Raw genomic sequence first — 14,710 nt, 5'->3', positions numbered from 1 at the left:
TCTCTCTCTCTCTCTCTCTCTCTCTCTCTCTCTCTCTCTCTCTCTGTGTGTGTGTGTGTGTGTGTGTTTGTGCGTGTGTCTGTAGTCTGTGTGGAGACTGTTGTCCACCTCTCAGGGTGGTTAGGATGACAAACGTCTCGTCTCAGATGTAAAGCAAGCTTAAAGAACACTGCTTGGCAGAGAAGGCTTCCTGCTTTCTAGTGCCCTCAGCCCAGAGAGCCTGAGATCTTTGGAAAACCCTGTCTATTAATCAAAGAAATCTTTGCCGAGCATCCACTAAGCATCTAAGTACCTTTCGCCCCCAAGCTCTATCACCATTTGCACAGCCTGTGGTGACACAAGTGCTCCCAACGTCTTTTCTTGGTGGATGAGAAAGTTGAAGCCAGGAGGAGCCAGCTAGCTTGCTCAAGGGCACAGCTGGACAAGGACAGAGGTGACCTGGCAACTGACAGGTCATCAGGAGGAGTGCAGCATTCCGCATCCCAGATGGGGAGCTACAGCCAGGTACAGAGAAGGCTACGCTTTGTGTGTGAACTTCCGGTGAGGCTCCTGACTTTCTGAAGGGATGAGTGGGAAGTAAGAAATGACCTGCAGGGGAGAGGAAGAAAGGGGTTCTTGAGAGTAATCAGCAAACTTTATTTCAACACTTACAACAAAAGAAAAAGGACCTGCCAGCAGACCTGCTGCGAGGACTAGCGTTTAAACCCCATCTCCTTCTGAACTCGAACCCTTCCCTAATGGAAGGGGATTGAGAGTAGGGTAGGAGGAGGGCAGTGCTTGTGGGGGACACTTTTCAGGTCAGGAGAAACTTCAATAAGGTAACTGCCACTGGGGCCTCTGCTTCATTGAAAACTCAGTCTATTGCTGTTTCTTTTATAATGTAGGTTTGGTAAGGCATGGTTGGGTTTGGCTGGGGATAACAGGCAGGGGTCAGGATCTGTTGGGTGTACTACAAAAGCAGGGATGTGTCAGAACACACACACATGTACATGCACAAACACACATGTACACACATGTACACATGTACACACACACACACACACACACACACACACACACACACACACACACACACACACCATATACTACCTGGATGGTAGGCCTGTATGGGATAAGAGGAGCCTGTTTATGAGACTTCTCTCTGCCAGGTAGTGAGTGAGGTCTGGGAATAGGAATGTCAGTGGTTAAGTTCTAGTTCTTGCCTCAGAGCTCTGCCATTCAGCACACCCTCTGGTCCTCTGTGGATATCTTCCCATTGCCCTGAATGACTACTGATATATAGCCTCTAGGGACCCAGCTCATAGTAGCCTTTAGCAGACCCAGGAGAACCCTGCACTCCAATACTTTCTAACTGTGGCTTTGAATTTTCCTCACCAGCTACTGTTCTCTCTCTCTCTCTCTCTCTCTCTCTCTCTGTGTGTGTGTGTGTGTGTGTGTATGTGTATTCACCGTGTCTTTCAGAAAAATAAAAGGCATGTTTTCTTCAGAACCCTGCCTCTTCTTCTTGCCTTTCTCAGTGCCTGTCTGAATCAGTGTCCATGAAGTGAAGTTTGAACCCAGGCAGAAATAGAACCAGGGGCAAGCAGATCTGGGCACTCTCCCGCCTACCAGGAGCTGCAAGGCCTGCCTCTGCCAGACGACAGACCTGGTTAACAGCACCGTAAAATTAGACCTTTACGAAACCCAATTGAGTCGTGCAGTCTAGTGATGTAAGGCAGGCTGGCCTGAGACAGAGAGAGAGAGAGAGAGAGAGAGAGAGAGAGAGAGAGAGAGAGAGAGAGAGAGAGAGAGAGAGAGAGAGAGAGAGAGAGAGAGAGAGCGAGCCCTGGGCCTGAAATAGCAGTTGCAAACCCTGCTGAGCGATGACTGCTCTGGAGATCAGTGACCAGGGACTCCTGTGAAAGTGGTGACACCCAGCCAGAGAAAGCTAGCAGAGGCCAGGCAGCTAACCGGGCACCTGAGGTCAGGGCAGACAGCCTGAGGATGAGCCTTGTCACCCACTTCCAGAGTTCTGTCTCTTCCAGCCCTAATTTAACCATGGATCAGGGAATTTAAAAAGTACTTCTAGAAAAAAATCCTCTCTGTTTGTTTGCTTTTTTTTTTTTTTTTTTTTTTAAATTCAAGGAGAAGCAGGCTCTCTTTAGACCCACAGTATGCTTCGTGTGGAGGATAAGGCCGAATAAGTCTTTTCTGGCTCGCTGCCAGGTGTTTACACACTGCCAAATCTGGCTCAGATTCAACTAGGGGAGGGGGGAATCGACCAGAATTCTCCGGAGAACAGCTCCCAGGCTTTCTAGGGCTACATGGCAGTCGTGCCATTTACTTATTAATTTATTTACTTACTGTTTTGTTTTTGTTTTCTTTTTCTCTTTCTTCCGTTTTGTGAGGAATGTTATTTCTACACATAAAATGAGCCAGGCATTTCATAGGAACAGTAATAACCTAGCATCTCCGATCCAATGAAAGTATTTTACTGCAACAATCGTGAGAGTGGATTACGTACGTACGTCTTCCAGAGACCAGGAAGAGAGAAAGACCTTGGTCTGAGTTAGACACTTAGAAGCCAGTCTCTCATGCAATCCCGTGAGACAAAGATTTGTATGTATGTATATATTAAATGCACCCACTATAGTTACAACCCCCGGCTTTCCTCTCTCGGGTGATTCCTTCCGAATCGTCCACACAACAGGTAGAACAGCAAAACCAAACCTACCCATCTCTTAACCACTTTCAAGCAGCAGACCGCTGTGTTTTGAAAAGGAAAACACACACACACACACACACACACACACACACACACAGAGAGAGAGAGAGAGAGAGAGAGAGAGAGAGAGAGAGAGAGAGAGAGAGACCTGAATTATCATCATCTTCACGATTATTTTGAATCTTGTCTCCCGTTACATGTTGTACCCTCCTCTGGCTGACAAGGGTTTGGGAGCTGAAAGTGAATGCGCTCTATTTCCCTCTCCTTTTCGGAGGGAGGGGGTGTTGGTAGCGATGACGTCAGTTGTGTGTGTGTGTGTGTGTGTGTGTGTGTGTGTGTGTGTGTGTAGTCATTCTCGCTCTTCTTTGGTAGCTGGAAAGTGGGAGCTTTGAGGATGCATTTGATTGGCATAGTAGCAGAGTTTGGGTTCCCCCGAAGTGGACTTCGGGTAAATAGGAGAGTCGGTGCAGTGTTAAGAAAGGTTTGTGCCAAGGCAAAACAGCCGCAGACTGCCTGAGAGCAGCATGTAAGGGGTGGGATCACGAAAGCCTCTACTCGCTCCCAGGCTGCAGCGAAGGGGGAACCCCTAATATAGCTTTAAGGCGGCTCAGGACAGGGCAAGGTTGTTTATACAGTGAGGGAATCTCCCAGACAGAAGAGGCAAAACTTTCCTTCTCTCCTGCGCCGCCCCCTCCACCACCCCTCGTTTTATTAAAGGCATTTCCACAGATTCATTTAGAAGGGAAAATGGATGTTGAGGCGTTTGGAAGGTTTGCAGCCCTCGCAAAGTGTCCGGTTTCACTATGGGCTTTGCTGTGGAGCAGCGAAGGGAGAGAGGGAGGGTGAAGAGGGAGAACTTAAATCTAGTATGGGCTCATAAAAGTCCCCAAAGAGAAAAGCGCCCCATTTCTCAGCTGAGTCTGGGGAAGGCTGGCAGAGTGTGCGCTAAGAAGGTCTGACCCAGCCATGAGTGACAGGCAACCGGCTTTAAAAGCAAGGACCCGGAGAGGCAGTGTGGGTGGCTATCTTGGTGGGGGTGGTTCCCAGAGGCAAGCTTCAGGCAGAGACCAACTTTGGGGTACTTCTAGGACTTCTAAGTCTGGCAATCAAAACTACCTGCCCCATGCCTACTTTGAGGGTAGCCAGACTACTGGAGAAATACGTCTATGGAAAAGTAAAGAGAAATGAACCGTTTCCTACACTTCTTTCACACGTAACCCATCTGGGTCGTGTACCCCTCCCTCCCATACCCCGACAGAGTCCTTCTGTACATCCCCAGCACCACCTAAGTGTTGTGGGTTCCCGGGGAACCAGCTGTCCCTAACTCCTGGTTTTGGACAGGCGTGGAGCTCCAGAGTGCAGCTCCCCAGAGGCAGGGCAGCATCCTTTCTCAGCGCGCCCATTCCGCAGATGGGTTAAAGAGAGTCTCTCTTCCGTGGTCCCTGCGCTGTTCCCAAGCGGCTCCCGCAGACCCACCCGCCACCTGCACCCCAGACATCCGAGAGAGCCCCGGAGGGGCCTGCAGAGACCAGCGGGGTGGTCCGCCGGACCGGGGGAACCCCTTTCTCCTTACCTGTGATCACTGCTGGAGACTTCTGGCCACCCTCGGCTCGCAGCCACACTTGCAGCGTAAAGGCGTCGCGGGGTAGCTCCAGGTCGGCCCGGAGGCGCAGCTGCTCCCCTCGCCCGCTGAAATAGAGCGCCCGGCTCGGCGGGCTCGGCTCCTCGGCGCCCCTCGCAGCCCGCTGCTGCCGCCGCCGGGGGACGCGCACGGCTTCCCAGGCACCGCCCGGAGGCGGCGGCGGCGAGGCGCGGCGACCGCGGGCCGCCCGGGTGGCGCAGGTGGCCGGTCCAGCGGCGGGGCGCGGGGGACGCACGGCCCGAGGGTCTCTCCGGGCCCGGCGGGGGCGCTCGGCCAGCCCGCAGCCCAGCGCGGCGCTCAGCAGCCCCAGGCGCAGCACCCAACTCCAGAGCCGCATGTCCGACGGTCCCCCCCGCCCCCCCTGCGCCCCTGCACCGCCGCCCGGAGCTGCCAGCTTTAGCTCGCACTACTATTTGCCTCCTTTCTCGTGCGAGCCCCCCTTCCACTTGCTTTTTTCTTTTCTTTCTCGCTTTCCTCCTCAAGGTGTGTGCTCCACTCCCCCCACCTTTCAAAAATACAGTCCAACTCCTCCTGGTTGGCAATTAATTTCTCTCCCCGCTCCTTTATCTGCCTTATCCCCCCTTCTAACAGCTGGATGCCTTCCTCCTTGTTTTATTTCATTTTATTTTATATATTTCTAGCTCTTCAAAAAAATTCTCCTCTAACACACTGATCAGCTGAATTCCCTCCCTCCCCCCAAGATGCTCTCATTTATTTATTTTTTGCGTCCTTTATAACACAAGCCACAGCCCCCTTCTGCCCCCCCGCCCCTCCCCTCCCTCCTTCTTCACGAAATGAAAGGAAAGAGGGGGAAAAAATCCCTTAGAAGACGAGTAAACAAGCGTGTGCTAATCTGTTCGCCAGCACTCCACCTTCCCAATTGAATGAGTCCCTGTTCAAACTGCGGGGATCATGACCAATCAATCGGTTTGGAGAGGCCAATCCACCCAGCCTTCCTCTACTTTGCCATTTGTCTCCTTTTCCTTCGCTTCAGCTTCTCCACCCCCTCTTTCTTCTACTTCTTCTGTTTTTAAGAAGACAATCTTAAAGTAACAATTTAATGAAATTCTGTACACACCCCCTTACGGTCCTCCCTGCTCTTCGCATTCCGGCTCAAAACACACGTTCTGGTTTGTTTTTGTTTTGCTTTGCTCCCTTTACCCCCGCCCCTTATTTTTATTTTTATTTTGCCTCGTGGCCAGGAGAGAAAAAAAATCTGTCTTTCGGGGTCTCATTTGCCCTTTGCTGTTACATGTCTCCCTTTTCCACAATACATAAAGCGTTGAAACTTGATTTTCAGATTCTTTTTTATCTTCTTTCCTCCCTCTTTCTTTCTCCCACTTTTCTTCTTTCTCTGTCCCCCTCCCTTCACCCCCTCTCTCATTTTCCTCCTCCTTGCTCTATCTGTCTCTCTTGCCTTTCCCCTTCTCCCCTCACCACCTTTTCTTAAAGTTATACTGTAGTAAGTTGGTTCTCTCTTTTCCCTGAGACCCCAATGCTAACCTTCCACACTTCAGCTTACCAAACTCATTTCCCAAATCCGTATAGATTGAACAGAACATCAGAGAGTACTGTTTTCCAGGGCATCTCCCTTGGAGATACTGTGGACCAGTGCTATGTCCCCCCATCATTGCCCCTGAACAATCCTACATCATTCAGTTGGTTATTAAACATACTTTTTGTTGAGTATAAATGGAAGGAAAATATGAATTTATCCAATTTCAGCCTAAAAATCAATCCAAGTCCTCCTAATGTTGCCCCAGCACAGGTAAGCAGGTAGCAGTCTGCTGCCTGTGGATCTACATTTTGAACTGAAATATATATATATATATATATATATATATATATATATATATATATATTCATTCATTCCTTTCCCCCTCTTTATGGAACTCAAAAGCTCCCCCTTATGGCAAAACAGTTCTCTTTCCCTCGAGTGTTTAATAAGTCAAAAGAGTTAGCCATGGTGGTTTAAAAATTATTAGTTCTTTGCTAGTCTGTCCAAATAGTATCTCTATAAAAAGATGTCATTCCAGGTAGAATTTATGGTGGAAAACTGAGGTGAAGTTGACGCTACTAATTACTGACTTGCTCTCCCGTGGTGTTCCCATCCTCAGGGCTGTTCCAGATCCTTCCTCAGAGTCAGGATCTTTGCTACATGCTCCAGGGAGGGACAGAACCATCGGAACATATTTGCTGGTAAATAGATAAAGATTTGTAAGATGACAGATGACTCAGATCTCCATCCCCCCCCCCCCCCCATAAAAGCTGAAATGTGGTAAGCAGGGATTATGGCACTGTTCTGCAAACCAACTATCCCAGATTTCTGTCCTCCTGGCCAGGGAAGAACTTGCTATGTAGTGCCAGGATAAGAGTTCTGGAACTCAAGGTCTCTACTTACAAAGGGATGCTCATCTTCCATCCTCCATTCTTTAGAGACCTGATAGAAAAAAAAAATACTGTGCATAATGCCATAGGTAAAATCTCCTCCCCTCCCCCACAAATCTCTCACTGTCTACAACTTTGATTCACCTATAGAAACTAGGAGGTTGTCTGCAAAGAAGGAAAAAGATGGGGGATGAATTGCATAAACACTGTCATTCAGTACTCCCCCCCAATGATATTTGGAACACCCCCACCCCCTTCAAATGATATTTGGAACATGACTACTGCTCATTTCAGTTATGACAATTAGGTATTTGGAGACTGTATTTCCAGAGGCTTTTAAGCCATTGTGTACAATAATTTTAGTATTTGTAGACATTTAGAATTTCATCTACTTTCCACAGGAATGAAACAGGAGGTACATCAATTTCCAATGCACACACACACACACTTTGTCGTCCTCTGAGCCATTTCCCTGTAACCTTCCATTCAGACCTCTTTGTAGTGAGACTGTATACTTTACAGCTTATTCTGAGTACAAAACCTCCTGAACTGTAGAATTTGTCCATGAGCACCATGCACTCCTCTGTTTCCATCAAAGTCAAAGTGCTCCTTAGGTCTCTAAATAAAAAAAAATTATTTTTCCCCTCTGAAAGTGGAGGAAAGGAAAGAATAGATATTATAGGTTGTTTTGCTCTTTGACCCCAATCCCTAAATGCATTGAGAATGGTTGGTAAAACCTTTTACTAACATATTACTAAATGTATAATTATTGGCCAGCTAGATGGTACAGTGGGTAAAAGGTCAAGTCTGCTAACCTGAGTTGAATTCCTGGGACCCACATGATGAAAGAAAAGACTCAATTCTTGCAATTCTAGTGTTTTATCTGCCACATATGATCCGTGGAGTCTACCTCCTCCGTCAAATAAATAAGTAAAATAAAATCTTAATCATATAACTACCATTTCCCCTCGCCTGTCTTGGAGACTACTCTTACTCTGCATGCACATGGATTTGCTCGTTTTTATGCTGGAGTCTCATGGATAAATTGTACTCTGTGGACCGCAGGCCATTCAAACCAATGGCTTACACATGGCCTCTGTATTGGCTTACATTTAAAATAATGATTCATCATGTGCTCTCCTGTTAATCATGTAGTTTCTTGTGATTTTTTTTCTCATTTTTATCTTTCCATTTCTCCCCCTTTATAGTACCAGAAACTGAATTCAGTGCTTCCCACATGATAGCTCTGCTACTAATCTACTGTGGGGATAGTAGATCCCATTTAGTCTTGTCATAGCTACCCAGTCTCTGGTTCCCTTCTCAGGGCCTCCCTAAAGTTTCTGAGGATACTTTTGGTAGCAAACCCCTTCTTATTCTGTACTTTTAATCATTGGGACATACTCCCTCAACATGTATCTTGTCTGGAAGTAATTGAAAGCTCTATATGTAGCCCAGAAGGCTACAGTGTTCTATGGAAGTTAGTTACATTGCAGTAACACTTTTTGAGACATAAATGGGTTTAAATGGGTAAATTGTGGTCCAAAGTATACTGATTTTGGAGTCACCATGACCTGGGTTCCTATGACCTTCAGCAAGTTGTTAGCTTTTGATTTTTAGTGGCTATACCGTGGTGCTATTGTGAGGATTAATTTAGTGTATTGTGTGACATCGTGTTAGCTTCTCTGTAAAGGGTCTCCCATATTTCTTTCTGTAGATTTAAATCTAACAGCCACTTGGCTTCTCTTTCCACTTTCCTCTACGTCCAGGACACTATCTTTTTACTCCCAGACAGTAAATTATTCTCATCTTGGAATTTCTAAGGCAGTATTATCTTCTTGTAGAACCTGTGAGATAGGATCTTGCATTGTTCTCGATGCCCTGTTTAGGTCTTCCTGCCAAGATTAGGAAGTATCAAGGGCAAGAACTTCCAAGGGTCAATTCAGTCACCTGCTTAGAGAACTTTAACTAGGCACACAGGCCCCCCAAGGGCTCCCTCCTCTGGGCTCTCCTAAAACTTCTACTGAATTTCTACCAGCATGTCCCCAAGGCAACTAATGCTTGGTTACCTGTCTGCCAGAGTCCTGGGATTCTCCAGGGTTCAAAGCATTTATGCTGTACTTTCTCAAACACAGAGCTCAGTGCTCCTCTGCTCATGTAACACCTTGTTCAAATCACTGATGAAAAAAAAAAAGAGAGAGAGAGAATATAACGCAGCTTATTCTGTAGTGCCACTCATTATTCCATAAAGACACTTGGTTCATGAGGAATATCTAATCCAACTGCCCCCATCCACAGTGATGTTTACTAGCTTTTCAATTGAGATAACATAGATACAGATTTTGGGATGAAATAAAAAGAGTTCAGCAACCACTCTCTTAACAGCTTATATTTATAGTAAGTTTGAAGTAAATTGCTTTTATTGGAGCCTTCCTGGGAAATACTTATAGCAGGCCTGCAGAGGAAGTTAAATGGGGTGTGGGTAGGGGTGGTGGAGGGGGGAGGGAGTAGGTTGTGAAGAGGAAGGAGATGAAAGGAGGAAGAGAGAGAGAGAGAGAGAGAGAGAGAGAGAGAGAGAGAGAGAGAGAGAGAGACAGAGAGAGAGAGAGAGAGAGAGAAAGAGAAAGAGAGAAGGGCAGAGAGAGGGAGGGAGGGAGGGTGGAAGGTAAAGGAGTAATAACTGGGTAGTAGAGTGCATTTTTGATTCAGGTGTAACATTGTGTACCAAGTTCAGAGACCTCATAAGAGGTGTCCTGCTTTTAAATCACATTTTTCATTTGTCCACTCGCCATAGGGATGCTGGGAGATGAACTAAGACTATCATGGTTATCATGTAGCACTCTGCTGTGAACTGGCATGTCAGTGAAGACTCTGCACACAGCAGCTTCCTCATCTTTGCCCTAACAGTAGCTGCATTGCACTGTGCAACATACATGCAGTAGTGGGATGTTTTCATAGAGTTCTGGCAGTGATAATGACTTTCCCTTACTGAGTGCCTACTGTATGTCACTTAAAATAATAATGATTATAATATATTCACTACTAGGTTTTTATTCTTTACAAGATTAGAAGGTAGCTATGAATTCAGTTTAATTGCTCAGGAGGTTACTTGTCAATTCCATTTTCTTGAATTTCATTAAAAAATAAAATTTGTGTCAGATCAATATAATTTGAGTATCTCCAAGATCTTTATTAAAATATTATTTAAATTATTGTTAGTAGTAACAGTAATTTAGCACTAACTGTTCTTAGCTCACCATCACATGGAAAGGGGTTTAGTGATCATAGTGTCTGTGCCATGTACAGGTAAAAAAAAAAAAAATGGGGCGAGGGACCTAATCTGTGAGAATGTGGACTTTGAAGTCCTGATGTGTCTCCTATTTTCATTCCTGAACTATTTTTGATGACGAAATGAGTGGCTGTAGAATCATCTGAACCCACTCTTAGTTATTCATGCTAGTTTATAAGAAGCTGAAACAGAAATTCCTAGATTCCAACCCTAGTCATTTGGCTTATACAGAAAAACACTCTCTGCTTCTCTCAGGTACCTAGAACATTTATTAAGCTGAGAATTAAAGTTGAAGATAAAAAAAACCACTGATTAGCAGTTAAGTTTAGCTTCTTGTTTGTAGAAAACATCATTTATCTGAGTTCCACTGATTTTTCTCTTAGTAGCAATAACTCATTATTGTAGTCCCTGTTCATAACTATGGTATTTAATTTTTTAGAACTATAGTCTATAAATTTTCATGATCTTCTACTATTGCAAATAAATAAATGAAACTTAAAATAATACTGTTTTCCCCAGAATAAAAAGTTTGTTGAATTCTATGACACATTGAACTCAGACTTATCCCACTCCAGAGTTCACAGTCTTAACTACAGGGCTGACCCACCTTTAATCCTGCTTTATCTTTCTATTGTTCTGAACTGCAACCAGGGAAATTCCTCCAGCATACAGTGGAAGGGAAGCTTCCTAAGAAATCAGAACTCCTCGGCAATAAGGGGCAGTCTCTTCTTTTGGTACACTTGGCCCTGTTTTGTTGATCACAAGAGGAATATTGGATAACTTCTGCTTAATTCCAGGACAAACACAAAAGAAGAACCTTGAGTCACATAATGAACAAAGCTTTCAACCCTTCCCCCCCCTCCCCAGAGATTCAAAAATCCCCATCCAACTGACCACTTTTTATATGAACTGAGATGGCAGGCATTGACCTCATCCTGGTTTGGTGAAGCTGTTTCCCTGTGAAGCGAATCCAGCAATGCTTTCTGATAAACTCAATCTACATCAGTTAGGATCTTGACTTGTCAGGACTTTTCTGCATCTTATTCATGACCGAATCCAGAATTTTCACAACTCAATTAGATTAGCTCCCCCAGCCCCGGTTAAGGATGCTTTTGCATTTAGAAGCAGGAACAATTCATCCAAGTCACATAGCTATAAGATATATGTTCAGACCAAATGTCTAACTCAAATGCTTCCCCCTGGACCATCTCAGTAACATTGTAACCATTAAAACAAACCATACTTAGGGACCGCTGAGTCTTCTCTCTGTTATACTGCTCTGTGCTCCTGTTTTCCTTTCTAGGCTAGATTTTAACCTTCCTGAAGATAAGACTTGAGACTTGTATCTTGTGCCTTTTGCTACTCCATATGGAGTGTGCCCTCTGTGTTTTATGCTAACTAAGGGCACAGTGAGCATTTGGTGGCATACAATTCCTGCTGTGTGTGACTTCAAATAAAGGAGGCCATGCTCAGATCACTTTTTACGGAGTCCTTCCGTTCCTTAAAGCCCAGAAGAGGAAAGCCAAAGCCACACTAGTAAGCCTTCTCTTCTAGCTACAAGTTAAGTCACTTCTCATTGCTAAGCAGTCAGTCTCCTGTATATCTCTACTGTTCTTGTCCTGTGAACCTAATTGTAGATAGATGCCATGTGAGAAAGATATTAATGTATATCATACCAGGATAATTGTATTTGTTTATATCAAAAGTATTTTAAGTTGAGAACTCTCTTTATAAGTACAGGGAAAAGGCTTCCCTAAAGTCATATGCCCAAACTACTCCAACCTGCTTTCTGCCCCCTCAAACAATTATGCATTCTACAGAAATGCCACCTGTGTTACTTTGAATGGTGGTGGTATGCCCGTTTATTCAACAACTATGTAACATCGTTGACTTTCATAGACATGACATTTTGTAAAAGTCTAGATAGCTGTGTGGACTGATAATTTTCATTCTTATGTTGTTTGCCTTTATTTAATGAGTGTTTTATATATTATATTATTTATTCTTTATAGGTCCCATTAGCAGGTAATAGAACTATTTCCATTTTATAGAGAAGAAAAAAATAACCTTGGAGCACTGTGTGAATTTTTGACAACCACAGCTCAGATTCCATTGTCTTTAAAGTCCATTTGTTAAGTTGCAGAGGTAGAGAATTCTTCTAGATAACTTGACATGTGGTGCAGAAAGAGAGCCTTTAAGTTCACTAATATAGTCACCAGTAATCACCAGTCCTCCATAATGGGAATGGGAAATACTCTCAAAATGAATGTTGAGAAAATTAACCACATAATTCCAAGAGAATACAGATGATGGACTTGAAATATATATATATATATATATATATATATATATATATATATATCATTGTCTGTCTGTCTGTCTGTCTGTCTTTCTATTTTCTGTCTTTTAATTTACCTACCTAAATATATTTTTGTGATGAAACTGAGGACCATGCATATTAAATATGTACTTCACCACTTACATATTAAACATGTACTTCACCACTTAGCTTTATCATCACCCTCTAAAACATTAATTTCGAATGGTTAGTAGACAGCAGTGGCCTTAAACATTGACCCTAGTATATGAGGAGTGCTGTATATGTCTCATATGTTCTAATTGTATAGTGTGGTGATGAGAGATGACAATTCATACTTGCATATATTTTAGTGTTCACTGTGTGCTAAACTGACATCTTGTAAGAGGCAAATACAGGTTCTATTTTACTTGTCTATTTTCTTACTACTGTTTAATTCTAGTGTTACCTTACCTTTTAAGACTGTGAGACAACTATGGAGGTAGAAAACTGTTTATCCCCTGGTTTTAGAGCTAAAAGTATGCCCTGGTGTAACTGCTGTTTTAGGCTTATTTTTCTCTGTAAGGCTGGGTCTCACAGCTTCTCTGTTCTTCCAGTTATTGAATGAATCTGAATATTATTACATGTTTACACACATATTTCACAGCTTATTTATGGAATGGGCAGTAACTCTTCTGACTCCAATGAGAATCCCATAACGACTTCTAGAGGATATGCTAATGGTAATTCCCCTCAATTCTCAGTAGTCTAGAGTCATTATCTATCATTCTCCAGGGCAGTATAGAATGATGTCTAAATCTTGAGGACAAATGTAATCCAAGGTTAAGTAAGATTCTCAGCATGACAGCCTTGGTCAGCCAGACTTCAGGTAACAAATGGTTGCAAATGCTTGACCTAAACAGTCTGGGGCATTCTTATATGTATATTCTCAGAGGCAATATTAATTAATGTTCATGTCCTGATTCACAATATTCATCCTTCTGAATGGGAGCGCTGGTACTGACATCCTCTGGAAGACAAAAGAGAAAAAGGAAGCCAACAGTGGATTGACCACTTTGTGTCTAATTTAGCATCTTCACCTGAAACCAGGTAACAAACTCCAAGGAGAGACTTCGGGAGAGCAGTGCTCAGTGCCTATAGTTGGTTCACAGAAGCTGAATTTAAGTACTACTACATGATCATGTCAGACAGAGTTGTCATAGGTCTCTTGTTAGTTAAAGGAGGTCAGTAATACCAAATTCTATTGCTTAGCATTTCTGAGGAGTAAATGAGTCAGAATGCACCAAGGATATGGTTTGTTTAAAATGGTCAATTAGTATGAGTCATCTAAATTGTGACAGTCTTTATACTGAGTTTTCTCAGATCCTGAGAAGCATCCTCAAATCAGGGCAAATGGGGAACTCTTCTTCTAACTTGAGAAATAGCTATTAGTAACCCATTAGGTGCCAGGTATTAGATGGAATTCGAAAGATACAAATATGACTCTCATACCCCTAAGATTACATGTCTAATAATACTAACGAACATGGGTTAAGAATCAAGAAGTGTTGGTGTTAGAGAAGCACTTCACAATGGATATACACTAGGCCTTAACCCATCAACTTTACTCACAAGAAGTAAGCAACTGTCTTAGCAATGCTTTCCTGCCAGAGAGCCTGAGGCTTACTAGAAGAGGCCAGCTGATTCACAGGCTGCTACACGGGGATTTCAGATAAAGCTACTTAACTACAGAGATTTTGTGCTTGTCTGCTCTACCTATCCCCTTTCTTGTCAGTCATCGGAAACTCGGAAGCACACCAACATCGCCTCAATCTCTTGGCTAGGTCCAAGTCAAACGTCCAAGAAATGTAAGCAGCAGCAGTCCTGCCAACGCCCCCTCACTATGGCCCCCATCATCTGAACCTCACGTTCATGTTCTGGGAAATGAACTAATGTAACCTTCTCCTTATGGATTGTGGTTATAAAAAAATGACTTAATTCAGTGCAGTCAAAATGTCCACACAGAAGTAGATTCTTGCAGAACAACCCCCTACAGCCCCTCCCCCCACATCCACACCCCTGCCACCCAAGCTCTGCAGTCTTATGTAAATGTCTTCCCTGGCCAAGTAGGATGTGAGGACTTGGAGAAGGGATTTTGTGTCTTAGAAACAAGCTTGGGGGCAAAACAAGTTGGGTTTAAATCCTGGCTATGTCACTTACAAAATACATGCCCCTGGACAAATTACCTCAGCTCTCTCTTGCTCTCCATTTCCTCATCTGTAAATAGGCTTAAAATTACCTCCTTTGCTGGGTTATTGTAAAGCATGAATGAGATAGTGCAGTAAAGCCCCTGGCAGAGAGCCTGGCACAGAGGATGCGCTCAGAGATGCAGCT

General features: G+C 44.0%; 1 protein-coding gene across 1 annotated transcript in view; it reads right to left on the bottom strand.

The window, feature by feature from the left end:
- Pappa (pappalysin 1) overlaps positions 1-4,687 on the bottom strand; it is a 229,112-nt gene extending 224,425 nt beyond the window's left edge. Inside the window, exon 1 of the mRNA XM_021200408.2 lies at positions 4,278-4,687. Within this exon, the coding sequence (XP_021056067.1) occupies positions 4,278-4,683 (406 nt within the window). The 5' untranslated portion in view covers positions 4,684-4,687. The remainder of the gene's footprint in view (positions 1-4,277) is intronic.
- Positions 4,688-14,710: the final 10,023 nt, after the last annotated feature.

The sequence above is a fragment of the Mus pahari genome, chromosome 6 (genome assembly GCF_900095145.1).
Source record: "Mus pahari chromosome 6, PAHARI_EIJ_v1.1, whole genome shotgun sequence".
Lineage (NCBI taxonomy): Eukaryota > Metazoa > Chordata > Mammalia > Rodentia > Muridae > Mus > Mus pahari.
The sequence above is the reverse complement of the archived record's forward strand: the minus strand, read 5'-3'. Positions and strand labels throughout refer to the sequence as shown.